Source organism: Halictus rubicundus, chromosome 18 (genome assembly GCF_050948215.1).
Source record: "Halictus rubicundus isolate RS-2024b chromosome 18, iyHalRubi1_principal, whole genome shotgun sequence".
Lineage (NCBI taxonomy): Eukaryota > Metazoa > Arthropoda > Insecta > Hymenoptera > Halictidae > Halictus > Halictus rubicundus.
This window is the reverse complement of record NC_135166.1, coordinates 1859132-1887092: the sequence shown is the minus strand read 5'-3', so window position 1 is coordinate 1887092 and position 27961 is coordinate 1859132. Positions and strand designations below refer to the sequence as shown.

Genomic DNA, 27961 nt, shown 5'->3' with positions numbered 1-27961 from the left:
GCGCCCCGACGCCTGTTCAGCGAGAATTGGCAAGACCGCAGTAGTACCTCGCTAGTTGCAACCCCGTGTACTGCACGGAATCCTAATTCTACCATGAGGTGTTCCGGAACTCGCCCTGGCGATTGTGCTCGATCTCGATTTTTGCACGCGGTTGCGGTTCAGTGCAAGGAACGAGGTTCTACCGTAACAGTGAATTCTCGATATACGTCAACAACACCGGTCCTGCCAGCGTCATGGGAAACTGACAACACAGTCTGTCATAGTGCGTCCGAAACAACGTGTCGCGGTAGACGGACAACGCTCTGAACAGCTGCAATGAAACATTCGGTAAAAGTGACTCGTAAATACCTTGAAAATTTCACGACCGAGTTATCCGAACGTTCTCCGTGCTATAAGGAACATTTTCTACAGTTTTACAGGTGCTCGCATCTCTGGAAAAGACTGCGTACTTCTCAGGCATGAATTTTGCAGACCGTATGTGAGAAATGCGGACGGCGGTGTTCACCAAGACCAAATGGACCATGGAGTCTCGGATCCGTGAGTGTTCCCTAGAAAATTCCGCGACGCCTTACGCGTGTATTATGTGAGTATCAAGCAGTTTTAGTAGTTCAGCGGTCCTTGGGTTGTTTAAACGTGCGTGGGAGAGATCTTTGAATTTTATTTTCTTACGTTCCTCGTGTCTGGTGTAATTACTTAGGCAATATTTAAGTTACATCCTCTGCTTCGTTTTTTGTTCCGAGAGAAGTAGGTTAAACTTTTCCTCGGGAAACCAGAAAGTTTTAACATTTTTTAATGTAATCTTGTCAATTTTGGCGAGAAAATGCCGAAAATCCAAGCTTTAATCCTAGGAGGCCACTAGTTCAAAAGTTATGCGTGTGTAAAGATGTCCGATCCTCAGCAGTTTCGAACTAGTGATCTCCTAGGATTTTTACTTGGATTTTCGGCATTTTCTCGCCGAAATCTGCAGGGTTACATAACGAAAAAAGTAAAATATTTCTGGTTTCTGGTGGAAGTGTTCTATCTCCACTTCTTATAAAAATTTTAATTTCCGGTGTCGCATAAGTGTGTCGATTCCCCTTTAATATCTCGTAGATTTTCGAATATCCGCCGATTTTGCAGACGTCTGTGCACTAACACGAGCTGGTCGTTAAATAAGTTTGTTAGTTTCCGTGAAAATAGGCGAACACGATAAAATGCAAAGTAGTTCGTCGCTACGTGACTACAGCTACGTTTAACAGCGGGGGAGTTAACGTCTAAAGGGGTATTGACGTTCGAGGACGCGCTCGGTGCAGTTCGAAAAGGTATTTTGTCAAGTATAACTAAAGGATTTTATGCTTGTTATGCTTTATTTCACGCGCGAAAGAGGATGCTAAAGTTGAAGAAAGTTTCGGGACATTTTTTCTCCTATTTCAACGCTAGCAAAACTTTTAATGAAAAATCCGAGCGCCCGTTCAGTTCCCCTTTTTTGAATCGGATCTGTCTCACTATCCACCGACTTATACTACTGAGCAATCGCTTCGACAACGACACGTAGTTTAACACGTTGACCAAACTCCTGTGGAGGATAGATGCACACGCACATATTCGCATTAGGGTCAATATTAAATAATTAATGGGTGAACCTGTACACTGTTAGTGCGAGGTATAAATAAATAAATAAATAAATAATTTCCCATTGAAGCGCATTCGTAATTCGTGATCTCGAGGTGCCCAAGCGGAAGAGTATTAAAAGATCGCGATTTCCAGAATGAGTTCGACAAGCCGCGCGAATGACAAATGGATTTAGGCATAGTGTAGCAACCGGGGGAGCTTTTCCGCGCGACAATTCTCGTTTCAAAGGCTGGGAAAACCGGTTCGTTTCCGGGAATTTTCATCTCGCGACTGCTCCGGCTCGTCCCGCGATATCTGCTTTGACTTCCGCTCCCCGTGTCGCAAACGGTTCGAGCCGAAGAGCATTACAAGTCAATACGTCGGATCGTGTGTGACGTAACTTAGGATCGGCATCCCTCGGAGCCATACTCGAAGCGGAATCCGAGCGCGAGGAATTCGCCGGTCTCGTGCTCTCGAATCGCTGGAACGTTTCGCTCGTTGCGCAATAGGAGCGACGTCTATTTCTTTCGGCGTTCCCCCTCCCCGCCAAGCCCCCCGTATTTAGTTCGTCCCGGTGAATTGTCCATAAAAGTTTCGAGCAGCATAAGCGGCACAATAAAAGAAGTTTTATCCGGAAATTCGCCCGGCCTCGAAAGTGCCGCTCGAATATTGGTCGCGCGTGCGCGCGCGCGCGCTCGCGTCCCCTAAGCCGGGAATAATGCTGTCGCTCAAATATAAAATATGGCTTCAGTTGGAAAACCTCGTTGCCGAACTTTCTTTTCGCCCGCTGACTCTCGCCTTGAATGAGAAGATTACTGTGCCCGTTATCCGCCCAGAGAGAGAGAGAGAGAGGGAGAAAGAGAGAGAGAGAGAGAGGGGGGAATTCAGTTAAGGGAGCGCTCGCTTTTTCCGGCATCCGAAAACCATTTTCTTCGCTTGACAATCGTCCACGATTCTTCCGCGAACCGTTCGCGCGAGAATGTTCCAGGGGTCTTCCAAATCACCTACGAAATGACTTTCGATTTCGTCAGCGAATATCTTCACCGAAAACGTCATTTTTTTATTTTTTCTGTTCCTCCTTTGGAAGCTTATTCAGCGAACGTTCTAAATAGAATATATCCGAAACAACTGTTGACGAGAACAAAATTTTTAAGAACTTCCCGAGGATATTTTTTCAGAAATTTCGCGAGAGCAGTACGTTCCCGAACAAAAGCGTAAAAGTACGGAGAGAATTTTTTTTTTTATATTTTGGAAACAAAAGGTAACCGTTCGCTTCGATCTCTGGTAAAAACCGTGTTTTATCGTCCCTTCAGGAATGTTGTCGACAACGCTCGGAGAAATTCTAGGGGTACGTATTTTTTCGGAGAGAAAAACTGTTTGCTCGCGGGCGACGCACTCTCAGCACGATATTCGATAATTTATGATTCGCCCGGGCAAATACCTTGCCCGTAGTCGCATCGTTCGGATCGAAGCGATTAAGTAAACGCCTCACGGTTATTTATTGCGCTGTGTCGCGATCATTAAAGCGAAAATACGTATTACCCCACGTCGACGCATTATCCCCGAGCGGAATATCGTTAACACCCCGGGCCCGCGCCTCCGTTTTAACTAATAATTTCGAGGGTGATTTAAAACGGTCCTGTTAAAAATCGTAACGCTCGATTCCCCGCTGCTTATCGCGTTCCACGTTTGCTTTTGCTCGCAGCGGCCGCGCACGGACTGATTAAAAACTTGTCATATCAAAAATGGTCCGCGGCGCGCTTACACCACGCCGAGCTCGTTTTAATGATCGCCGAAAAACGGAAGCACCGGGGCTCGCCTTTCAACCGTGGTAAGCGTGAACTGGTTCCATTGAAACCGTTCGTTTTCATACACTCTATTTGAAACAAAAAAAGTTTCCTTTTCCGCTCGGAATATTCCCGCGTCACATTGTAAGCAATCATGCAGCGCCCGGCTTCAATTGAAACACCGTTAAAAAAAAAAAAAAAAAAAAAATAGTATATTCGTTACTCGAACGTGTCCGTGGCCCAGGCTGTGTGGCAAACGGCAAATCACGCGACTGTCAATAAATACTATTGTTTCTACTGGTGTTCGATCGCTATGGCGCGGCGCAACGAGCGCGATCCAGTTTCTCGGAATTTCCGAAACGAACCGAAAAGGGAAATCTCGCGAACGAACATTCCACGATACTCATTTAGATGGGAATCGAAGAAAAATGCGATACAAACTTGCTCCGAGTTTTTATTCCGTGTCTGACCGTGCGCTGACTTGGACTACTTGACGCTAGAACTACGGGGCCCGTCAAAAGGACGGATTCTAAATTTCTTGATTTAAGGTAAATCTGAACGTCCCATAAGCTCTACAATATATCTACGTATTTAAGATAGTATATTTCCAAGAAGTGGCGCAACCATATCTATCTCCTCCCATATCCTAATAGTGAGAAACTTGCAATATAGTCGGACGGCACGGCCGCAAACCAGCGCAACCATTTCGGATGGACAGAGCGCGCAGTTCGTCCGGCACGTAAACACGTAATTTATTTCGACAAAGGGACGGCTTCCTGCGCCGGGGTATCAAAGGTAGCGCAGCTTATTCCCCAACATAATTTCTGCGACATGTCGTTTCTCGTCGACGCGATATTACGGGCGGTCGGGTCGCCTCGGTGGTATGGGAATTCGTAGCGGTAATTTTCTGGGAGCCGAGCGTCGAAAAATCGCGCGTCGCACGCAACTATTGCGGGGGTCCGGCCTTTGTGAATTCCGGGACGGATAAATTGTGCCGGCGAGTAGAGGAGAAAGCGCCGTTAAAAACTTGAAACGTGCGCGCGGCGATGTGCCGGCCAGATAAAGCACATGCAGCCCCGCGAGACCGCCGCGCGAGTACGGACGGGGTACGCTCGGCCATTGTCCGACGCTTTCCAGCTGGCATAGTTCTCATCTTGATATATTTTCTCATTCTGTGCCATTGCGCGGCTGCGGCGGAGCCGCTCGGAAACACTGGAACCGGCCGAACACGCCGTGGGCGTCCAGAAACGGCCCGATAGCGGGTTCCCGGCTGTTTCTGCTCGAATATTTCACCGTGCGCGAGCCGATTCGCGGCGCCCGGCTCGCGTAAACATTCCCGGTTCCGAGGCGGAGCTGTTCAAAGACGAAAAAAAAATATAACGAGAGCTTTTTCCGCGGAACGATCCGCGCTCCGAGCTCTCTGTTGCACGATAAACGCTTTATCGACTAGCGCGAGAGATCCGAATATCGTCGGGAGTCGTCTCGCGTACGCCGGAAAACTCGCGATTTTCACGGGGCCCTGACGGATCTGTTTATTGTCTAGCACCGGAAAATCCCGACCGATGTTCTCTCCCCGACAACGATATTTTCGGGGGAACGTTTGAATGCACGCCACGGAGCCAGAGCCGGCGACTGACAATTCCGAACGAGCCGCAGAAACGGACGGATTTTTGCCGAACTTCCCGGAGATTTCTTGGCCGAGTACCGAAATCAGGACACCGACCGACGTCGACGGTTCGGTTCAATTTGTTTTCGAACACAATATCTGCCTTGGGAAATATTCGGCTTGTCTGGACGCGGACCGACTTATTCTACTCGGGGTTTCTATTTTTCCGGTGTGGCGGATACGGAATTCGCGCGCCAGATAGGTTTGTTTGCGCCGGAACTCCCGGCTGTTTGACTAGAACGCGTTCGTCTGACCAATGATTGAGTCGCTTCACTGACCTTCTACCGCGACAGCATTTTTAGCGCAGAACGAACATTAAAACGGAGTTGCTTTTGCTGCTGGAGTACAGTTCGAGTATTATTAAAGCACCGGCCCGACCGAAGACTGAGCTGTTCTACCGAGGTCTTATTTCTCCGTTTGTCTACCCTCTGAATTCTTTCGCAGATAGTTCTATTTGCGGCAGAACCTTCTCTCAACGTTAGAGCGTATTTTATTTGATAAGAAAGCAGCCGGTCTGACCAAAGCCAGATTTATTCTACTGAGTTCCGTGCTTCTGTGAGAAAATCTTCAGAACAAAAACAAGATTCGAGTGCCTCGTGCTTTTACTGACGACAGTCTAATCAAATATCAATGCGTTCTACCGTTTCTTTTGTTTAATGCAAAAATGGGGCAAGTCAAAACATCTGGGTAACGAGGAATTAACACTAGGAGTACTAAAAGTGAATATTTTACATTATTTTATAAAAATAATAAGAATGTGTCTGTTCAAGTTTTTTAACCATTTTTGGATAATATATACCTAAAGAAATAAATTCATTGAGTAATTCCACGTAGGTGGATCTTCACAATCTCAATAATCGTAAATTAAAAATATTAGATTCCGTCATTTTGACGTGTCCCGTAAACCTAGTGTTAAATAAAATAAATTTAACGACGAGCAACCCCTTCGGACGCGAGGTTAGATCAAACCGACACAATATCGACTTACACGACTTTCGCATTAAACGGCTGAAAAATAGTAATATAGTAAAATAGTAATTGTAACCGTCGACTTATTTCGCGATACGTTCTGTAACGGGTTTCGAGTTGAACATTTGCAACGGTTTCGGGTGTCCCTTTTCAACGAAGCCTCAATTACGAGTACCGCGGAACGTATCAATCAGATTGTCGATTCGACTCACCTATCACCGTTAAATTGACTTTGGAGTTGCGTGTCTGCCCGACCTGGAAATCGACACGACACCTGTAGATGCCGGCGTCCTCCTCCCTTATGTCGTCGACGCGGAGCTCCGCCGGCGTGGTGCTCTGCGTGAAAGACGCTCGGTTCGAAAACACCGACTCGTTCGACCATCTTACCGCTTTGCCGTTGTCCTGATTCCTTGCATCAACACTGGAAGAAATTTCAAAGAAACAATGGAGCACACACGCAAAAACGATTCGATTCATCTCTTCGTTCGAAAAACACTAGCATCTTCTCTGCGTTTCGCTTACATTTCTACGATCTTCGATCTATAATATCTCCTGGGGATGATATCACATTACCGGGGGTGTGCGGGAACCCGGCGGTCGGGACGAGTCGGGTCGGGTCGGGTCGGGTCGGGTCGGGTTCCCGAAAATTTCGATATTCTTCTTTTCCGTCGCGCGACAAAGAATTTCTTGCGTACAATTGGAGCACGGGGATGAAATTAAAAACAGCTCGGGGACGAGTAAGCGAATGATCGAGGTTGGCCCGGACCGTTGAACCGGGGGGATGGAATAAATTCTCGGGGGGGATGGAAGTGAACCCGGCCACTAATCTTGCGTCGCGTCGACGGCCTGTTTGCGGCCCTGTCCCGGACCGATAGAGAAACGAGCGGACACAGGGCCCGGGCGCGGACCGTGTCGGGTTCTACCTGTGTACGCACGTACCGTCCCCGTAGATTGATTTGTATCTCACCTGTAAACCGACGTGGCGAAATCCTCGCGATACCACAGCACAAGAAGCACCGAGTCCCCTTTGTGGGTGGTTGATATGTTGCAGGGAAGATTCGTGGGATGACCGACCAGCGCCACGATGTGCGATATAGGGACTGGAACAGAGTAACACATGGAGACGTGAGATTACATCGCCTGGATCACGTCGCGCCATTACAGCCGACTACGGTTTAATCTCTTATTGATGCCCACGTGACGCTCTGCTCGAAACACCGTTCACACCACCCCCGTATACTTTCTACCCTCCTGCCTTCGTACACTAAATTGCCGGGATTTATGGCGTCCCTTCAACAACCCGTCCCCCCCTGTAATCCTAATGGATCTGACATTTTTCTTCTCTATCTTCCTGCCTCGTTTTTATACTTCTACCAAATGCAGTTACCAGTTGTTTCATCAAACGAATCCGGTCTATCATTGCAATTATTCGGCAACGGCGAGTGCATTGACAGCAACAAAATAAAAATTTACTACGGTTCACAAGAAATTAGTAGCATAAATATTTAGCAAAAGTAAAACTTTAAGTTTTCGTTCCTTTTCGTTGCATGATTATTTTTGACACAGTGTTCTAAAATTTAGTAGTACCCATATTTAGTAGTACCAATATTTAGTAATACCCATATTTAGTAGTACCAATATTTAGTAGTACCAATATTTAGTAATACCCATATTTAGTAGTACCCAAACTTCAAGTTTTCGTTCCTTTTCGTTGCACAATTATTTTTGACACGGTGTTCTAAAATCTAGTAGTACCCAAACTTTATTTTTGACACGGTGTTCTGAAAAATGAGTTGGGTGTATAATTAAAATGTTTATACGTGCCGCGAGGGATGCAGCGATCTTAGGCGGCACGGGCCGCGACACTTAATCAGAAAATTGGTTCGAAACGAGCGACGGATACGGGACGCGGCCGGAGTCTGAGCGCGTTCGGAAGCATTCACGTAACGAACAACACGCGAACGTCCATTCGGCCTAGCGACGGCCAACAATAAGCTTTTGTTCCCCCGTCCTTACGTCGCTCGGCCGCACAATATCCATTTATTCCGAAGATAATAACGGCGAACAGAAGAAGGATGTTTTCGGCGTTGCGGATGCAACGAGCATTGTCCGCAACGATTCCCCCCTCCTTCGGTTCGGTCGACTTTAACCCTGGAACGATCGCATCTGGGTCACCCGAGGACAACTCTCGAAGCCCGTTTCGCTGGCGACGAAACAAAACCCCGGGACGAACCTCTCCGCAGAGCCGCCTGGTCGTCTCTTTCCCCCGAAATATTAGGGGTGCAAACTCGTCCTCGGCGTTGAACAACAATTCAATCGGAAATGTAAACTCTTGAAAGATTTTAGCAATTTTTTTTTTTAGTGGACAACTTCAGAAGGGACTCGCAGGGATTTGCAGTCGGGAATTCGGGATATTAAATGTGGGTCGCTGCTTGCGATCAGTCAAAGTCTGCAAGCTTATTTTCGCGATCACGCGAGTCGGGAAAGTGTTATTTCTCTGGAAAGTAAATCAACAGGCAGCACACGATACGTTCAACGCAACCGTGTCGACCATTCGTGCTTTCTGACGCAATGTTTGCTTGCTGGATGAAAAGCTTCTCCCCAGAGATCCTCTAGATTCGGAGTTCGCTGTGTGCGAAGGAAATGGCAGTGAAAAAAATCGCGAACCACGGGTGTGTACACGATACTTCTGAAAGACGATATTTGCTCAACGCGTGGAAAATGAAGTGGTTCGAGGATAAACAGTCAGACCGGAATGCTGTTGACTGTATAATTTCAGTGGTATAGGTTTGCGTTTGGTCTGGCTGTATCATCCGATTAAAAGAATGAAAGCAGTTGTTGTATATTTAATTCTTAATTGATACACAGGGGTCCCTTATGATCCCAACAAAATTTCTGTACGCCAACTTTCGCTACTGTGTTGTACGGTTAATGTTTCTTAAATTAGGTTAAACTTCACCTCGTGAAACCAGAGATTTTTAATTGTTCTTGCATGCAATCCTGCAGATTTTGTCGAGAAAATGACGGATGTTCAAGTCTCAATTCTAGGACATCACTAGTTCAACAGTTATGCGATTTGCGATTATCTGAGAAAATTTATTCAAAATTTTAGGAAGGTCCTGGTATGCCTTGTAACGTTTAAGGGTTAACCTTCTGAGAAAATTTCTTTCGGAAGGTAATCTCCGTTTGATAGATCCCCCGTGGATCCCTCCGATGGGCGCAATTCCATGAATTTTTGATACGACGACGGTTGTCACGCGCGTGACGCACTGTCAATATCCGTGGCCGTTTAAGAACGACGTGTGAACGGAATTTTCAGCGCGGATGATGGAAGAGATTAGCGATCGATTTTTATAAAAGCATGATACGCAGTCACTTTGCGAGAGCGACGTGTCGCGCGTATCTCAGAAAACTTTCCTCGACGTGTTATCAGTTTCCGGGCGACGAGGAAAAATTCAACACTCCAAAAAACATCGATGGAGTCTCCCATCGAGCGAACATTTTCTCACGGGTTTAGAAACGAGAAACGCTCAGTCTCGCGGTAAAAATGCATTCAAACTAATCATTCTATACTGTGAGCTCACAAGTAGTCTGACAAAAGACTGATCTATTCTACTGGGGTCTTATTTTTCCTGCATTCTAGCACAGAAGTTTTATTTGCGAATTCCCTTTCGACATAACCGTACATTCTACTTGAGAAAGGTGCATCAGTCTGACCAAAGATTGATCCACTCTACTGACCGTCTTACCCTAATAACACAATATCCACATCGCAAAGAAAATTCGCGAACTCGGTATTCCCTCTTTCGACAATTCTAATAAATAATTGCAGCAACATGCTCAACTCCACTCAGTGTCTTCACAGTTTAGTATTTCTGCTACTCGTTTCGAAATACAGAAAATCCATTGGTATATCCAGTATTAATCTACTCAGCGTTAGGATTGCGTTCCGTCGGATTACTCCATCCGTCTGACCATAGATCGTGTCTATGCTACTTGTTTCGCCGCAGGTTATCCCTGCTTCACTTGTCTGACCATAAACCAGCCCCTGTTCCATTCGTCTGACCATGGTAGACCGAATCAGGCTAGTCCGACACCCGGATCTATCTCGAGTTACAGACTCACGTTCAGTTTAAGTTGTGTGTGTGCAATTAACACGATAATTCTGGCATTGTTTGAGTTGGATCCGGGATGAAACGAAACCGTGAGTAGGAGATCGAAAGATTAGGCTCGGTAAATCCATTCGGAATCGAGTTCGCGCGGTGGTGTACGTTGGGTCTGATTTGTTCTCTGTTCTTTCTACTAAATAAATCCCACGGGTTGGCTGGTGGGTCCCGCGGAATTGGGTCAGTGTCAGCCGCCTTTGTACGGGCCAAACACTTTTCTATCCCGGGCTCTAACGTGTCCCGAAAGGATCCAATCTACCTGGACAAACAGCGAGGGTGGCGCGGTGTCCTCGCGGAGCGTTAATCACCGTTCTCCTGACCGGTTCGGAACCGATAAAATCGGACAAACAGGTCCAACGGCCCCGTCGGCCACTCTCTTCCTGCTGATACTATCGATTCGAGAGCGGCGGCCGACAGCCGTTTACGGTACACGTTTCCCGCGATGTGACAAACAGCACGACGCCGGGCGACGCGACGCCGGCTCCGTACACGGTATAATGCATGGTCCTCGTTGATACGTCGCGGGAACGTCAAGTCGGATTTTCGTGCCGCCCCCGGGCAAGCCCGGACGAACCGGGTCCAAGGGGGTTGAAAACCTCGGACGAGAGTTACGTCGCGACGCCCCGCCATGCGGAAAACTGGCCCCTGGAGAAAAATACCTCTGAGCCTGGATCGCCCACGGAGTAAGACGTCGTAGTCCTTTTAGCTCCTCCGGCGACCTAACCGGCGAAAAGGACGTGTCCACTGACGATTACCGGGCTACTCCCTTTCTCCATATTCGAGAATTAATCTCGGGGAAACGGTCCAATCCGGCGAGCTGAAATTCTGTATGTTCGTGCATGTTTTATGCAACGGCTTGAATTTTTATGTTCTGTTGAAAATTGTGGGAGCTGTCCTTTAATAATCCCGATAATCTGCGACTCATACGTTGGAGCTCTTAAATTCTTTTCGCCTGCTTTAAATTGCAACCTGTTCATTTTTACCATAAAATTTTAATTTTTACCATTTTGTCTGATGTTTGGGATAGCATGGTGCAAAATAGAACTTCGAGACTATTATTTGCGTCGTTCAGGAAGCACCGACGATGCATCGTCGGAACGTCCGGTGCAGCGGCACGACGTCACGGCAATTTGATTTCCTTTGGTTTCTTTTTTAATTAATTTTAGCGGGCCCTGCGGGAAAGCGCAGAGGCCATCAGACCGCGAAGAACGGCCCCGCGGAACGGCAACGCGCGAGCACAAATTCTGCGACGCTCTTGGGGGATTGTGTTACCGGTTGGAAGCTAATCGGTTGCGTGGACCACAGTCGCGGCGGTGGAATTATTTTGCAACACCGAGTATCATGATCGCGGTTGCAGGCAGGCGGGTTGTTGCGATTCACCGGGAATTATTTGATGAATGCCGAAAGGGCATTTGATATTACGCTTCTACTTTAATGAAGTTGTTACCCACCTGGAAGCCCGCGCCGAAGCGCTCTCGTAAACTCCGTGATTCGATAACATCCCGAATATTATTAATTATCGCGCCGCGCGTCCGTTTGAACTTCCGACTAATTCGGCCCGCTTATCGATCCGATGGTTAGATCGATGGCCCGGGTATGCCTCTAAACTTGTTACGAAAACATGACCATCAAAGCTGGATCTGATTAGGACATCTCACGCGCGCATAACTGTTGAATCAGCGATCTCCTAGGATTGAAAGTTGGATTTTCGGAATTTTCTCGTAAAAATCTACAAGATTACACAAGAAAAAGTTAAAAATTTCTGGTTTCCCGAGGTGAAGTTTAGCGAGAAAGATAAACTCGTCGCGGTCAGAATGTTTCGGGAACCATTTAACAGTGACGGGAAGGTGTTTTTGGAAATCCGCGAAAACTGCATCGACTTGCTTGACAAAAGAATCGCGGATCGTTGAATATGCATGGGGCTCATCGAACCGTGTTAAACTCGCGCAACCGTCGAGGAGATTCGAAAGGAGACGTTTCCGGTTTCCAAGTTTAAATTAAGAAGCGATTAATTCGCATTCCGGGCCCTTCAGCTAAAGTGCATTCCGTCGAAACGAGTTAACGTTTACATTGAATTAAAGTCCGCCGCTGTGAAGTTTATTTAACGACAAGGGAAAAAAGAAGGGAGCACGGAGATGTAGAGAGAGAGAGAGAGAGAGAGAGAGAGAGGGAGAGAGAGGGAGAAAAGAGAAGGGTAGAACTGCCAGGGAAAAAGGGACGAAACAGGAGACGGCGTTTAACCGGAAAAGTGAAATCGCAGCGGGAACGGCGCACTTGGAATTAATTGAAGCACGTAATTTCGTAATTGCGCGCGCCCCTTACAGTCACATCGCGAAATTAATATGCCCGACAGGTTTTTCATGCACCGATGTGCTCGATCATTTCCATCGATACTTCGTACATCATTTCTCAAATCATCATTTCACCAGAAAGAAATAGAAATTTATTTATTTCGAGGATGCAAACGTTCCTGACAACTGTACGGTCGGAAATTTTTAACACTTGTTTATCAATTTTTCTCAAACAAAATTTAAAAAGAAAAGAAATTAAGAGGCGTAAAAAATCAGGGTCCTGATGATCCCTGATGCTCATGGACCGTGCTGAACGTCACCGGGAATACCTCGGAACAAGTTCGAATATCAATAAAGCAACGACGGTTCGTGATCATATTTCATCCGTGACAGAAAGAACGAATTCGAATGCGGGGGTGGCCATCCTGCCTGCACCCTCTACACCCTTCGTACATCCCCATTCATTTTTCTACTTTGAAATCCGGCAAAAATCGCGCGGATGATAGACGTCGTTTCGATAATGCCGTCTGCCGGCGTTCGGGAGGGGTTGGGGGGATGAACGCGGGGGTGGATAGGGCAGCCTCTTTTCCCGATATTCTCGATATGACACATTCACTGCGAAACGGGCCCTCTGAATACGAGAGAATGGCGAGACAGCGGTGTACCATCATCTGAAAATCGAAGGGGGTGGCACAGGTGGGAGGAGGAGGGTGGTTGCGCCAATTTCCGAGGCGAATGTTTCGAATTTCCTTTTGCCGGCAGGATTCTGCAGGAACACACCTGCATTCGAGGGAAACAGGTAAGACTCCGTGCGAGATCGTCTAGTTTCAGAAATTCCTCCCGTGAGCACCCCAGTGACCGGAAATGGACGTGTTCCCGCACGCCTGATTGGATTTCATAGCTGTGCTTCCTTCGTACGGATTTTATTTCGGTCGAAAATTAGCGTCGGTAAGCCGACGACGTGCTATTAATTAAACTGGGACGATGCGCGTTAATTATTGGTTTGTGCTACTTGGAAATCTTGCTACGCGGTAGACGGGACTAATCTCAACATAGCTGATGGTTCATGCGGCTACTTGCATTCGATTAAAGTATAGACTCGAATACTGCTTGAACGGCGTTCGCGTTTATTATTGACTTGTACTACTGAATAATGTCGCGTTAAAGGATACCGCTCATAGAGACAGCTTCTGTTTTGACGTATTATTGACCAGTACCAGTTAGTATTACCGTATGGCATAAACGGTAGTGCATCACTTAATTCGTGTTAAATTGCCCCGAGTCAAATATTCAGCATCGCCACTTAATTGTGCGCGTAGAGATAGCTGGTGGTTTCATACATTATTGACTCTCACCGCCGAATAATACCGCAATCTAAAAACGTGGGTATTATATATCTGGATCACGTTAAACTATAATGAGTGCATGGAGTGGTAGAATCCTGAGCTTCGCCAGCCAATCCTGTTAACGCAGTTAGCTTCCGTTTCACTGCGCTTCACTGTGAATTACGGTGTAGATATTATATTTCGGATGTTTGAAAGTTCAAGAAGCGTTTAACCAATGATATTAATTTTCACTGCTTGACTTTACTCGCGCAGATAGCGTTACAGAGTATAGTTGTAATTATGTAATGTCAACATACGTATATTACTCATTAGAACCGCGAGACGTAAATGTAAGGTATACAATTTTCGTGATAAGAGGGTTTTATAATTGGAGGCTTACATGTAGATACCATGTTCGTACCATTGAATTAATTATCGAGCAGCATTTAGGTTGACTATGTGTGCTATGGCGTCCCGCAGTGTTCTCACGCTGCAATTTCGATATCGTAAATGTTGTGTGTCGTGTAGTGATCCGCTCTATTTGATGTTGCAGTGTACGCGCATTCAAGAGATAAACATTGCACTAATTAATTTAGGCCTTGGTGAATAGGTTCGGTCCGTTCGGCGGGCGCGTTATGGATTCGTACTACTGCCCCGGCAATATTGTAACAAACACCTAATTAATGGACACAGCTGTAAAATGATCCGTTCTGCTGGCTAGGTGTCACAGTCGATGCTCAAATCTTTGTTCAGTACGAAATCATCGGGCGGACCCGGCAAACATTGATCCACGCTACTTAATTCCAATGCAAGCACCGACACGGCTGTGTCGGCAATTATTGTCTCGTACACCTCAGTTTTCATAACGCAAATAGCCGTTATCTAATTAACCTCTCCCGACCACTTAATCTCGGTCATACACACCTGCAGGCATCGCGCCATTAATTATTGAGTCGCGCTACTTACTCGTCCGTGCTGCACGACCGCTAATTGCATACCGATGCAGGCTGGCTGATCATCGCGCGACACGGCCCTTAAAATCATCCCTATAATTACGAGACTGACTCGCTCGGTCTCGTTACCGAGATATCATATCGTCGGACTAAACATAGACTCGAACTACTTAATTCGCGTATTGCGGAACGTCTCGGCTGACTCGCGCCGGTTTTCTCCACTTAATATGGCCTCTTACAGTCTACAACCTAGAGGAAATCGATTCTTTCGTATTTTCTTTAAGTGTAATTGTTGTAGAAATAGTTGAATTATTCCAACCAAGGTGATTCCCCTTAATCCTCTTCCGTCGAATAAATATACGCCCTTCGAAGAAAAATACGAGAAACGATTCCACGATAAACAGAAGCGACCCACGAAGAAAAGCAATTTATCTTCGCGGGGCGTTACTAATATTCGCGGAAAGAAGAAGCGCGCAACTCGGATATCCCGTCTTTCCGTTATCTCCGGGGCGCGCGCTGGTCGACATTCCCCGATTTAATTAGCCGGCTGGAAATTAATACCGAAGCTCAAAGTTTCGCGGATACGGTCGCCCGGTCTTGCCTCAAAGCGCAAATATTATAATTAAATTACTCTGCGAGAGTGTATCGATAGCTGATCCGATGTGTACGCGTACCTTGTAAGCACGATCGCGCGCTGCTCGCACAATATCATTCCGGCATATTATTATTCGACTAGCATTTCACAATGCCCGTCGAATTTCGGGAATCCCGTCGGCGGCCGATTTAATTAAATGATCGTCTCTCGCCGGCCGCGACGATTTTCTCTCCCTCTCGCACTCTCCCCGATAACGGATCGTTCAACAATTCCCTCGTTAATATCTCGTATTCTGCTTGCTCCGCGCGTTCCCGTGATTTAGATCGCGCATCGTTGTCACAGAGTCAGCGGGGCGAAACGACTTGACGAAAAATCTGTAACTGTGCCTCTGCTTCGTAGAGGGTAGAACGGAAATCGTGGTACAAGCAGGGGGTGAGATTCTATAATACATGAGAAAAATAAATTTTTCCATCCGAAGCTTCGTGTTCGAGAAAATGTCTGATGCGTCTGACCCATGACCGACCCATTCTACTTACTGCACCTACTAAAGCACGCGACCACGGCTGATCTTTGAACTGTCTACAGTTTAATTCAGTTATTTTTGTGACATCAATTCTTTTCTAATTTGCGATATTACGAAAATCGATTGTTGACTGTACGTTGGGCGCGTGACGATCAATTCGGAAAACATCGAGGGCGGCCGTATTTTTCCGGCTAATTCGCGGAACCGGCGATTTGATACAATCAGCGGATCCCGGTGAGAGATTCCGCGAGCGTTGAAGGGGAAACTGTTCTCACGTATCTCGGATAGACACCGAGATTGCGATCTTGAATTTCGTTCAGCCGGCTGGCAGTCTCTTAGGACTTTAAAAACTTGTTGATCTCGACGAAGTCGTACAACTTCGCTGGATTTTGTACTTCCGCGAGCCGGGCTGCGCTGCCGGAGAGCTTACGGAACTGGTTTGTCGCGAACGTTGTTGCATTCCGCCGTTCCTGGTCGTTTGAGAAATTCTACGAGGACACTTCAGGCGACAGAGTCGAGGCGCCCTAAGATCGCGGACCCGTGTCCCTCGGGAATTTTTCTATGGGAAACTAGGTAACATATTATGCTCGGAGTTTGTGGATCCATTTCTCGGTATTTCGAGAATGTGCAGCATTTTTTGTCAAGCTGAAATATCGATCCCATACAAAGTCGTTCTCGTGTCTCTCATTTTTCTTTTTTTACAACCACAATTTTCGATTGAAAAATCGGAAAAAATTCTCGAATATGTATTTTGATTTGTTAAACGTGACAGAATTTTTTTTTAATTTTCAGATGCGGTTACTTGGAGAAATGGTGTCAAAACTGATTTTTCGTTTTTTCCCCGTAACCACCCTCACGGATGAGATACAGGGCTGAAACTTGGCAGGAAGGGCTCTTCCATAGTGAGCTATCGAACGCTGAAGGGAAGTTTCTGACATCCTTAACGGGCTGGGCCCTTTTGTTACACCGATTCGGTTGAAACTGCGGATCTTTGTGCAACATAAAAATTGTCTGCAGCAACTGCAAGGACAACGCACGAAGATTCTGTGTATCCAGCGTGCAAACATCCGAAATGGCGGTTTTATTTCTCCGGAGGAGGAACAGGACAGTTCGCCCGCGCGCCTTCTGTTCTCCGCGAAAGCTCGATCGCGAGCAAATTGCCGGGGCGAATCGAATCCGCGAGTCGTCTGCGAACTGCATCGGGAAACGACGCGCGAGCGGCCGCCGCCGCGCTGCGGAAAGCCAGCGGATATGAGCAATAACCGTGCATTTCCATGAGCTGGAAGGCTTTACCAGCATTTTAAATCCGATTGCCCGTATCGTGGCCATGTCAGGAAGGAAATACCCGGAAGCGCAAATATCATTCGAGGAGGATCAGATTCCGCGCGTACCACGCCTGAGCCGACGTCCGATACACAGCAGCTTATTCTACTGCTCGTTTTTTTTATTTGCGCGCCGGGGGATACACCCGAGCTCAGCCCGGGATAAGCCGGGATGATAAGCTTTCCATTCCCGTTGAACCACGATAATTTTACACAATTTTATTGGCTTCTCGCGCTGCGACGGAAAAATGTGTCGGGACTCGTGTTGCGAAATTAAGGTCCCCCGGATCGAACGACTCTCTCGATCACGTCAGATTGTCGATCCTTTCGCTGGATCGTCTTCAACCAAATATGGTTGCAAGAAGAAGAAACGGAAGAGATTTCTTTGGGAGAGGTGTTAGAATGACCGAGACTTGAGTTCACTTTGAACCATGATTACAAAGCTCCCGTTTAAATTCTAATTTTGCGGCAGCCAGAGATTCCGAAAATTCATTCGGAGAAAATTGAAAAATTTTGTAAATGTATTTATTTAATTTCTTCCATTGGTGTTCCTGTATCCGCTTTAGAGTGCTTCCAACGGCACTTGACTTTCATGTGATTCTCTTGAGAAAGGAGCACGGTAATTACTTTGTCAAAGATGACAGTAATTAGTATTAAAATTACATCGTTTCGTACAGAGAGCGCAATTGGTTTTACTACTCTTTTGAAATATATTTTAAATTCGGCGAGTGGTTTCGTTAACATTTCTGCCCGGAAATCCTACCTTTTGACGTATCAAAAGTTTCGTGCTCTTTATCTTTATAACGACCACTAAAATTGCAGCGAAATCTACCGTGACACGATCTAGAAATTAAATTAATTTAGTTTAGACCGCTTCGAAGCTCGTCTCGTTCGTTCCCAGCAGGAAACCAGTTCAATTAAGAACATAATTCTATTTCCTGCCGATGTTCGAATGAACAATTCTTCGAAGAGCCTTGCAATCATCGCGAAGAATGGCTTTCTTGTTCCGGGTGACCTTGTCGAATATGATGGGAGCCTCGGTTGGACCAATAATTGAAACGTCCGACACGATGGTAAACTCCGGTGGGTTATTATTTTGGTAATTGCCCGGGCAGAAGTTTTAATTGTTCAACGGAGGCCCGTTCAATGCTGCTTGCTTATCGACCTGCATTTTCTTGTTCCCTCTCCCCCCCCCCGACGCTCCGGAAGAATGGCACCGCCGTGCACGGCTCATTTTTCTCGAATGAAACTAATTTTGCGAAGGGAGCCGATGCCCTCGAACGCGTTCACCCTGAACGATTTTTCCAAGTACGGAAACTTCTCTCGTCTCTCCGTCGTTTCTCTCGACGCCTCTTCTTTTCGCGCCTCTCTATCTTTCTCATCCCCCACCCCCTACCCTCTATCGCCTCCGGGCAAGTCTCAGAAAATTCTTTACCACGTTGGAAATATCTTTCACGCTCCTTCTCTTATATTCCTTCGATCAACGGAAGGATTTCAGAGCGAGCGTAAATCCCTTTCCAACACGCACGACGTGAGATCGAGTAGTATGGAGCGATGTTTACACGGCCAACGTACAGTTTCTGGTCGAATTTTTTCGACTATCGTATAAAAACACCGATCTGTACCATTCGATCTCAGATTTCTGGTCGAATCTTCACGATTATGGCTCTGTGCTAATTCATTTCAATATTTAAATAGAGATTCTATCTAAGCGGGTCGTCTAAACATTGATCTGTACCACTACTTTTACTTTACTTTGCTTGCACATTTTTACTTCAGTTTCCGGTAATTCTAATCGATTGTATCACAAAGTGCATTCTTCGAGCTTCAATTTGACGCCTCGAACGTGTGAAAATTCCATCGGGAACGCATTAAAAAAGTTGTTTGAAAATTGTTTCAATTTTTGGAAAATTTAGAAAATCATTTTCTCGCTGTGATTTAGTGGTTTCCGGCAGTTCTAAGCGTGCCTGTCGTAAAATACAATCGTTGCAGGTTTAATTTAGTTGTACGACGACTTAAACGCGGATTTGTATCACTTAATTGCGTTTTTACACAGAAAGTGTACAACTAATTACCGGGTCGCGCTATTCAGTCTTCTTTATGCGACCACAAACACAGCCAGCAGTTGCATATCAGCGCTCGTTGCTTAATCTTCCCATTGTACACATTAAATTGTCTCCGTAATAGTTGGCTTGTACTACTTGGCCCGCGACACTCGAGCTCGCGATCGCATCGGCGGACTAAATACGGACCTGTACTACTTAATCCGTGTATCGAGGAGCGCCTAGGTATGGTTGCTCGTCTTTTTCCCTGTTTAAAATATCGATATTTAACAACAAATCTCACTTTGTTTTCCTGGTTTTCCAGAGGAGTCGAAATGGAAATTTAAGTTACTTTAAATTGTCAATAGTTTTTGCGTTAACTCGAACTTCAATCCACTCTTCTAAAGTGTTACACGTATTTAGACGAGATGTCTACACGCGTTGCCTCAATCGTTTACATTTTATCGCTTTTTTTTCTGGTCAATATTTGTAACACAACGAGAAACACTCTTTCATAGCTCGCAAAATGTAGTTTCACACTGTTGCGGAACACGCGTAACAGAACGAAACACGCTGAACGGCAGCGGTGCGCGAAATAGGAAATAGGAAATATTTTACATTTATTTCGGAAAATCTAGCACAGCCATTAAAACGCGGTGATCTCGAATTTCCTTTGATCGGGGAGTGTCCAGTTACGAAACGAAAATCGGTGTCGCCTATTTTTTGATAACACCATCGAGGCCAGGACGCGCGTTCAATCTCGACACACAAAAGCGCGTTTCGTCAAAACAATATTTCAACGGGGTGCGCGCGCGCACGCGCCCGCCGAGCTCTTATTTCACGCGTTCTGAACTTTTCTATCTGCGAGCCGACATATTCTTTTTTTTTTCTCGTTCGTTGTCGAGCTCCACCCTTCCGCATTGCAGTACCTATTCCCGAATTTGCTCCTTGCAACGGGCGACCCCCGCTTTTAAAATATGTGCCAAACGTCATGCTCTTAGCGAACATTTGATAGCCGAGCTGGCGCGAGCCCTTCGCTCGCCAATCGTTTTATGGGAATCGTCGAGAGCTCTTACCGTGTATCACGATACGCGCGCGACACGATATTTCGTCGAGACTCTCGTGGACTTGTTAAACGATTTACAACGACCACACGCGTCCCGGGAATATTTGTTTGCTATCGTTTTAATCGCGGCTGTGCCCTCGAGTGAACTATTTGTATATCGCCAGGTTAATTGAGAAAGTGTGTGTACATTATTTCTTTCTGCATTTAATTGTAAAGAAGTGTCGGAAATGTGATAATTTCGCAGTCTTTACAAAATAATATTATCTCGCACCATTAATCGCGAAGCTTCATCACTTTACAGTTTTTTTGTTATCAGCGGGGGTCGCTTAATAATCTATTTATTCCTTTGTAAGCGGACTTTATTACGAATGGAAATGAAATATAAAGGAATTCGAATAAAAGCAAAAAAAGAGGTGGGAAAAAGGCAGAAATTTTGCGTGTACAAAGGGCGAGGTTCAGTCCAAAGGGCTGCTTTAACCTTTTATGTCCCGAAGGCACTTCGACGAACCACTTTCATTAAATGTTGCAGAAAAAGTTCGTTTAAATGTTACGGAAAAGTTCGTTTAACAAGTATACGCGTCTTAAAAATAGCACGGTTACGTCTGAGCTGTTAGGCGTCTAAACGTTCCAAGGATACACGTTCCAGGTAAAAATACCAGTAAAAAGTCATAACCACGCTGTGGATTTTCTGCGTTTGTCACAAAAATAAGTAGATAAAAGACAAAGCGGTGAAAATGAAAAAATATGTCTACTCAGACAATCTTTCCGACATAATGGAACATGGAAAAACTGCTTGGAAAATTCAACATCGCTTAACCCGGCAAACGCCTAACAAATTGTATCAAGGAGCGAACGAAATTCGCACCGCAGACTTTCCGAGTCTCGCAACGCGACAGATATAATTTCCGGAAACGGTCATCGAGACTCTTAACTTCCACCGCTGATTATTGAAATTATAATAATTATTTAATCCCGTTGCCTCGACAATCGTATCTCCGTTTCCACGCGGAGCCCCACCCCCGGCGGACAATGCTGCGCTCGATCAAAATATAATATTAACAGAGCGGCTGAAAGGGCCGCGAAACAGAGCACACAATTATCTCGTAACGAAAAGCGTGATATTATTCTTCTGTGTGTCGTAGGGGACGGAATCCCTGTCACAGTCTGCGCTATAGTCGAGTCGAACGCGACGATAAAGCGCACATCAAATGATCAAAATTGTAAAGCGTGCTTTGACACGACCGGGTACAAAATCCGGTCTCGATTCGGAAATTAACCCCTTGCACTGCAATTGATTTACGGTGCGGCCATCCCCCACGCGTAAAATCGAATTTTTCTTTGTTACGGGACAAGTGGCTTTCGTTGATGAAAAGTGGGTCGTTATTGAGCAGCGGTTTTTTTTCTGTAGTTTAAAAATTCGACTAGGACAGTTTAAATAGCAGACGACGCGAAAGTCGATCTGACTCGACGCAGGGCCAGGAAGGGTTAGATGCATTCGATGGGGACGAGGAGCGCAGACACCATGGCTGGCTGGCATGAAATATAAATCCCGTATCGCCGGGACACCAGGCCCCCGTCGGATGAATCGGGAGCGTCTTCACGCCGGAATTATTCCGGCCACAATGAATCGCATGGCGAATTGCGAGAATCCCCCTTTTGAACTTCGTTGCATCGTACGAGCCCCGGGGAACAAAGGGACGTCCCTGCACAAAGGAGCCGGGAGGGTAGCTCTCTCGGTCGTCTCCCTTTCCCGCCCCATCTGCTTCACCCTGTCCCGTTTCTTTGGGGCTCTCGGTGACTTAGGGGAGGAAAAACATTTACCCCCGGAGCCGCTGAATCGACGAAAACATCCGAACCGGTCGAAGAACCGATTAACGCCCTCCGAGACGATTTTATGATCAGACCGAACAGATAACGGCGGATAAGTGGAAAACTTTTTCACTTGATAGACTTTTCACTTCGTATCTAGGACGTCGATCGTATACTTTTTCGCATTACATTGGCGATAACTTTCTTTCGTCAACCCTTTCACCTCGAAAAGTGAGGCAGCTAAATTGTTCAGCTCCTATAACTTCCAAACCAAGCGTTGTACAAAATATTATTTCTATAATTGTTACACGGTATCAACACCACATACTGGTGTACTTAATGAGACATTAATGAAAGTTTGCACGTGTGCCCGCTGGGTAAATCAATTTTTATACTGTACATTAAGATGCTCCTGACACGGAACAGTTTATTACCGGTCCTTAGCGCGCTACATTGCCCAATCGTCGTAACGCCTATTCACGCGTATCTGCCCTTTTCTCCCCGGTTGAAGTACATCGTAATAGTCACGGGAACTCGACGTTTCGCGATCGACAAAGCCGTGGAAACCGAAGTGAAATAGAATTTTATATCCCGCAGTAACACTAGAATTACAGTGAAACATTCCACTTCGTGAAACTCCCAACAAAAACACCGGAGAAGTCGAAAGTTCCGAGAGTGGAGCACCATCAGGCTCGCCTCCCCTCCCCTCCCCAACCCTCCTCCCGTCCAGGGAGAAATTCCAACGTGAAAGCACGGGCCACTGAGTCCAAGGAGTTCGTTCCCGTCGATGAGGAATCTAAACGCCGACGAGCGCGCCGTGATACACCGTAAACGATTTTTATTCCCTTTGCGCCCCGCGCGCCGGACCGTGCCGTTTGTTTTTTCTCGCCGTAATCAGAGGAGCGGGAGGGGGCGGGGGGTTTTAGCGGGAAATTTCGCGAAACGGTCATTCGAGCACAGCAAAGTGGAAAATTGGATTCGGCCCTGGGACCGTTTATCCGGCGACGGTGTGTAACTGTGGCGCGTCTTCCAATCGTCGCCGGCACAATTTGTCCGGGCACGCTCGTTTCGAGATCCCTTGGCCCTTCGTCGCGATTCCTCTCGCAGTTCCTTAACCCTTTGCTCTCTCTCCTCGGTAATAGTACGGACTACGACGGTATCGTTCGCAGCCGGCGCAAAGCATGATTTTATATTCCAAGTAAGTAGTCCTTTATGAGTGCGAGCTTCCATTGACTCGGACTACTTGCACCGCGCGACAAACGGTCAGCACATCTTGGGTTTTTTAAATTTCCAAAGTGAAAAGAGATTTTCCATGTTATTACTTGTTTCTTGTATGTATAACATGCTCGGTATTGTCTAGTATTGTGGGAACTTTCATTGACTCGTACTACTTATTTCGTTGGTTCTCGAGGGTTTGTGAACGCCAACGCGAGATCTCGAATGGGGATATAACTAAATAGAACTGTTGTCGAGAGCGGTAGGCTCTTACGTCGTCCTTGGTCGCGATCCCTTTCGCCGTGCCCTAACCCTTTGCTCTCTGGAGTGGCTCTGGTAATGCCGGATTACGACAGTATCGCTTCCAGCCGGCGCAAAACACACAGACGTAAATTAGATTTTATATCCGGAGAACCCTCGCCGAGCCTCGTAAAACGCGTCCGTCCGCCTCGGAATGAGGATCGCGTGCAAAACCCGGCCGCAATGATGCATGGGGATCGCGAGACGCCTTAGATATTAACAAAAACCGCCGGCTGCGAGTCCGCCGCCAAATAAATTGGAGGGATCTTAATTGAGCTGCTACCACCGTAAACAATTTAACGCTCACGATTACAATGACAATTGCATTTGCACTTTGGTACATGTTATGATATCTTTAACACTGGGTATACGGGACCTGTCAAATTCTATTCTAATATTTTTAATTTCACGATTACTGCTGTGAGAAAAAATATTTCTTTTCCATAATTTTACTCAGCTCTGATTTCGTTCTAGGGTGCCGCCGACAACGGAAGACTGCACAGGGGTTCCAGGAGACGCGATCAGACGAGCGATCGCGATCGCGCCGAACGTTCGATCAGCCGAATCGGCGTCAGGAGTCGTCGCTGATCCGGCAACAGCAACAGCGCCCGTTGATTGACTGGTTCTGGGATCCGTGACGTCAAAGGGGTTAATGAACGTCAGCGGCGAAGACCCGCGGCACGACACTCGAGCGGCGACGGCGCGGCGGTTGGTGACGTTTCCCCGCGAGGAGTCTAGCATCGAGGCTCTCACTGGAGCATGACTTATCGTCGCCGGATGGTTCATTGTCAGCGGATGTGTTTGCCGCTGCTGAGCGAGTCAATAGAGCGTGTTCCCACCGGGGAGCACGCGATCGGCCGATCACACCGCGCGACGACAACGCGGAAAAATATCTTGGCAAACGATCGGGCCTGGTGCGATTCAATATTGACGCAGGCGGCCCCGTGTAATTCCCTTTCGACCGGCTCCGACGAACGTCGTGAGCAGGGGCGGGGAGGTGAGGGGAGAGAAGACAAGACGAGTCGAATCAACGCGATCGGCCCCCGCAATTCCATTTGCGGAATTTGCCAAGTCGGTCTTAGCCAGATTCGCAGCCGGCCGAGCGTCGGCGCTCCGAATAAAGGACCAAGACGTTCTGGCATTTCCATGGCAACCCCCGTCGCTCATCCAGAAACACCGCGGCCAACTTTGATCCCCCCCCCCCGGCACACCGAGCGTGTTCCACTACAATGGCCATCGTTCCATTCCGGACGCGAGAGACCGCGTCCACTCGATTACATTATCCGGGAAACAGCGCGCGACGACGAGACGGCGTGTTTCGCAGTCTTTTCACGCCGCGACGACTTCCGGCGAGACAATACCGCGGGTTCATCGCCGGTTTAGCCACGCGGATTATGCCCGTTTCGCCTCGATACCAGACGCGTCGCGCAAGATGTTAACAGCCACGCGAGCACGGATCCGCTTGAACGGTAACCGCCGGCGAATTACAATCTTGAGGAGGTTGTTGCGTCTGGACGGCGGCGGCGGCTGCTGGCCAGATTGCGTGCTCGGCAACGCCCGGTGTAACGATCCCTTGCTACACCGGCCACCTCTCGTTCTTATTTTCTTCTTGAACGTTTCGTTTTAGTAGGGGAAAGAGAAGTCGACGGAATTTTACTCGGATGATACTCGGCGCGCGAGGTCTCTTTGTAGTCGCGCGTGTCTCCGTCGCTGGAATTTTGAATGCATGCGGCAACGAGTTCACTAAGCAGAAGTTCCTCGCCTGATTTGGGAATAAGAGATTGTGCGGTTACGAGTCGGTGAGAACTCCTGTCTGTGAATAACTCTATGGGTTGTGTAAAGAAACTTTACGATCTGTTTTACCCGGCATTCTAAGGCGACGCATGGAATCAGTACAATTAGACCCTTTTTTTTTTATTAGACCTTCGGTACTTTCGAAGGTTTTTCCAAGCTCGACTCGAAGTCGTACGAAAACTTGAACAACTTCTTGAACAACTGCTTCTTGTAATTCCTTGAACGGAAGTTTATGGTCGTCAATATCATAAGAGAATTTCACACAATATACTTTCCTAGAACAGAGTAGAATACCTCCCCAGGCAGGCTGAATGGTATTCTTAATTTCTCAAAGGGAACTTTCCCTGTGTTTCATCAAGGCAAGAAAACCTGGAGATTGTGCACTGGCTCGTGAAAGATGTGCGAAGGGTGTACAAGTCTATGGAAGTTGGATAATGCTGGGGATGAACATTTACAGTTTGAATTTCGTGTCGGTATCGGGCGAAGTTAAAAGGAAGGTCGACGGTTTGGTATTTCAAGTAAATCGATCTGTTGTGCGAGCTTCCATTGACTCTTACTACTTAATTCTTCGGTCCTCGGGTGTTCGCAGGTAATACGCGGATCTTTATGCAAAATAAATATTGTGCGCCTTCATTGCAGGACACGGCAACCATGTGGGAGTTCTATCAAGTTGTAAACCATGGTGTTGGCGTTCTCAAATTGTTTTAATCTTTCGTTCGAAGTTAGACCTTCCCATTTTCGAGAGGTACCCACAGAATTCGTAGTAATAACGTATTCAAACGCTTTTGCAAGTGCTTTTGCGAGCAGTTTTTTTTAGAAACGACCGAGGAAGCTCTGTGACCTGCAACATCCTCGCGAACCATGTGTTAGTCTTCGAAGAATAAGAGTGGGCCACTTGTAAAATTTACAGGGTTCATAATTTCGCGGTGACACGAATCGCGAGCACTTTTATGGCCGAGCAGGGCCATAAATAGGATGTCCGGAGGGCATAAAGTGCCTATTACCAGCAATCAATCGTTCGTCTTTTCGCGAGCCTCGGTCGTAGAATGTGATCATTATCATTGAAAACCGGAAGAGCCAGAACTATCACCAGACAAGAATTCTTAAACTGTGGCAACTCTCGTTCCGATGGTAACGTTCTTTTCCAACTTACTCCTCTTATATTTTGCAACTGGGCTGCAAATTCTTGTCGAAAAGTTGCTGGTGTTAAGAAATACTTGTCTTTGGTAAAGCTAAAATAATTGAAGATTAAACGCGCTTATAATCTCAGGTCAGAAGACTATAAAGTATTTGCAAAAACCGATTGAGGAAAGGGAACACAGTTGTAGGGATACCAGCGCGATAAAATCGGGCACCTTTAAATCCGCTATTTATTCCTCCGGGAATCCGGCGGCAACAAGGTGGAATCCGCGTTCGACGAGAACAGAATTCGGAATATTTATAAAGCGGCGCGTAACCCGTGTAAATAATTAAGCATGCGAATCGCGCGTGCCCCAGTTGATAAAACCAGCGGAACATATGCGGCCGCACGGACCGCTCCTAGGAAGGCAGGGCGGGAGCACGATGCTTTTTGTTTCGCCTATTCCCCGGCGTTATTTTATTCGTGCAAGTAATTTTCATAATTAAAGCGAGCACGGATCTCGCGGTTTTTTTTCCGCGAGCCGCATTCGAACGGGGCTGGACGCGCGCGTGTTCCGCTCGCGATATTCAAAGCGCTTGCCTCCGTTCCTCGCGGATTAAATGGTGATTTCACCGGCGGACCTCGTCCTCCCCCGTTGCACCCCCATACACACTTGTTTCACCCTCTATTCCCCGGATTCGAATTAATAGCGGTAACGGCGTCCGCCACTTTCTAAACGAGAGTCCGCCCTATTCGAAGCTGCCGACGGCGACATTGAAATTCCGGCGGATAATCGAGCTTGGAGCCGCTCTGACCCGCACGTCTCGTCGATATTTCGTCATATTGTTATTTAAATTTCCTATCGTTCTTCCCCGACGTGCCTCGGAAACCGATACGCGTGACCGTTCGACGCCGATCGACGCCCCGAAAGCCGAGGCCGACTCGAGACAAACGGCTGGGAAAAGTGAGTATGTTTTTTGGACACTCATTTTTAAAATGCCGCCGAGCCAGTTCGCGAAGAAATCAATCCTCCGTGGAGCCGTTCCCTGCGAACTGGAGGTGTTCAGAATAAACGTGCGTGCGAGCAACTCCGCTTCGATCGTGAAAGAGCTTCGGGAATGTGCGAAACAAAAGGAACTTGCGCGAGAAATTCTGTACGTGTTATTTCCTCACTAGATACGTGTGCTATAAATAATTTATTTGTAGCTCTCGACGCCGCATTCGCTCGAAATAGTCCAGAGGATTGTTTTTAATTTCTAAGCCTGCTCTACCTCCTATACATCGTCTCTCTTGTGCAGAGAAGACTCGCATTATATTTAACACATTGTATTTAAACATTTATATTATATTTTAACACAGTCGTCTCATGTAACAATGAACAATGAATGAATAAAGACAATGTGTAACGAAAAGACTGCGTTTGAATGA

General features: G+C 46.8%; 1 protein-coding gene across 1 annotated transcript in view; it reads right to left on the bottom strand.

Moving 5' to 3' along the window:
- The window catches only part of LOC143362850 (neural cell adhesion molecule 2), a 268549-nt gene that overhangs the window by 72912 nt on the left and 167676 nt on the right, over positions 1–27961 (bottom strand). Inside the window, exons 2-3 of the mRNA XM_076803333.1 lie at positions 6980–7112; positions 6225–6433 (exon numbers count right to left, since the gene is read on the bottom strand). Of these exons, the coding sequence (XP_076659448.1) occupies positions 6225–6433; positions 6980–7112 (342 nt within the window). The remainder of the gene's footprint in view (positions 1–6224; positions 6434–6979; positions 7113–27961) is intronic.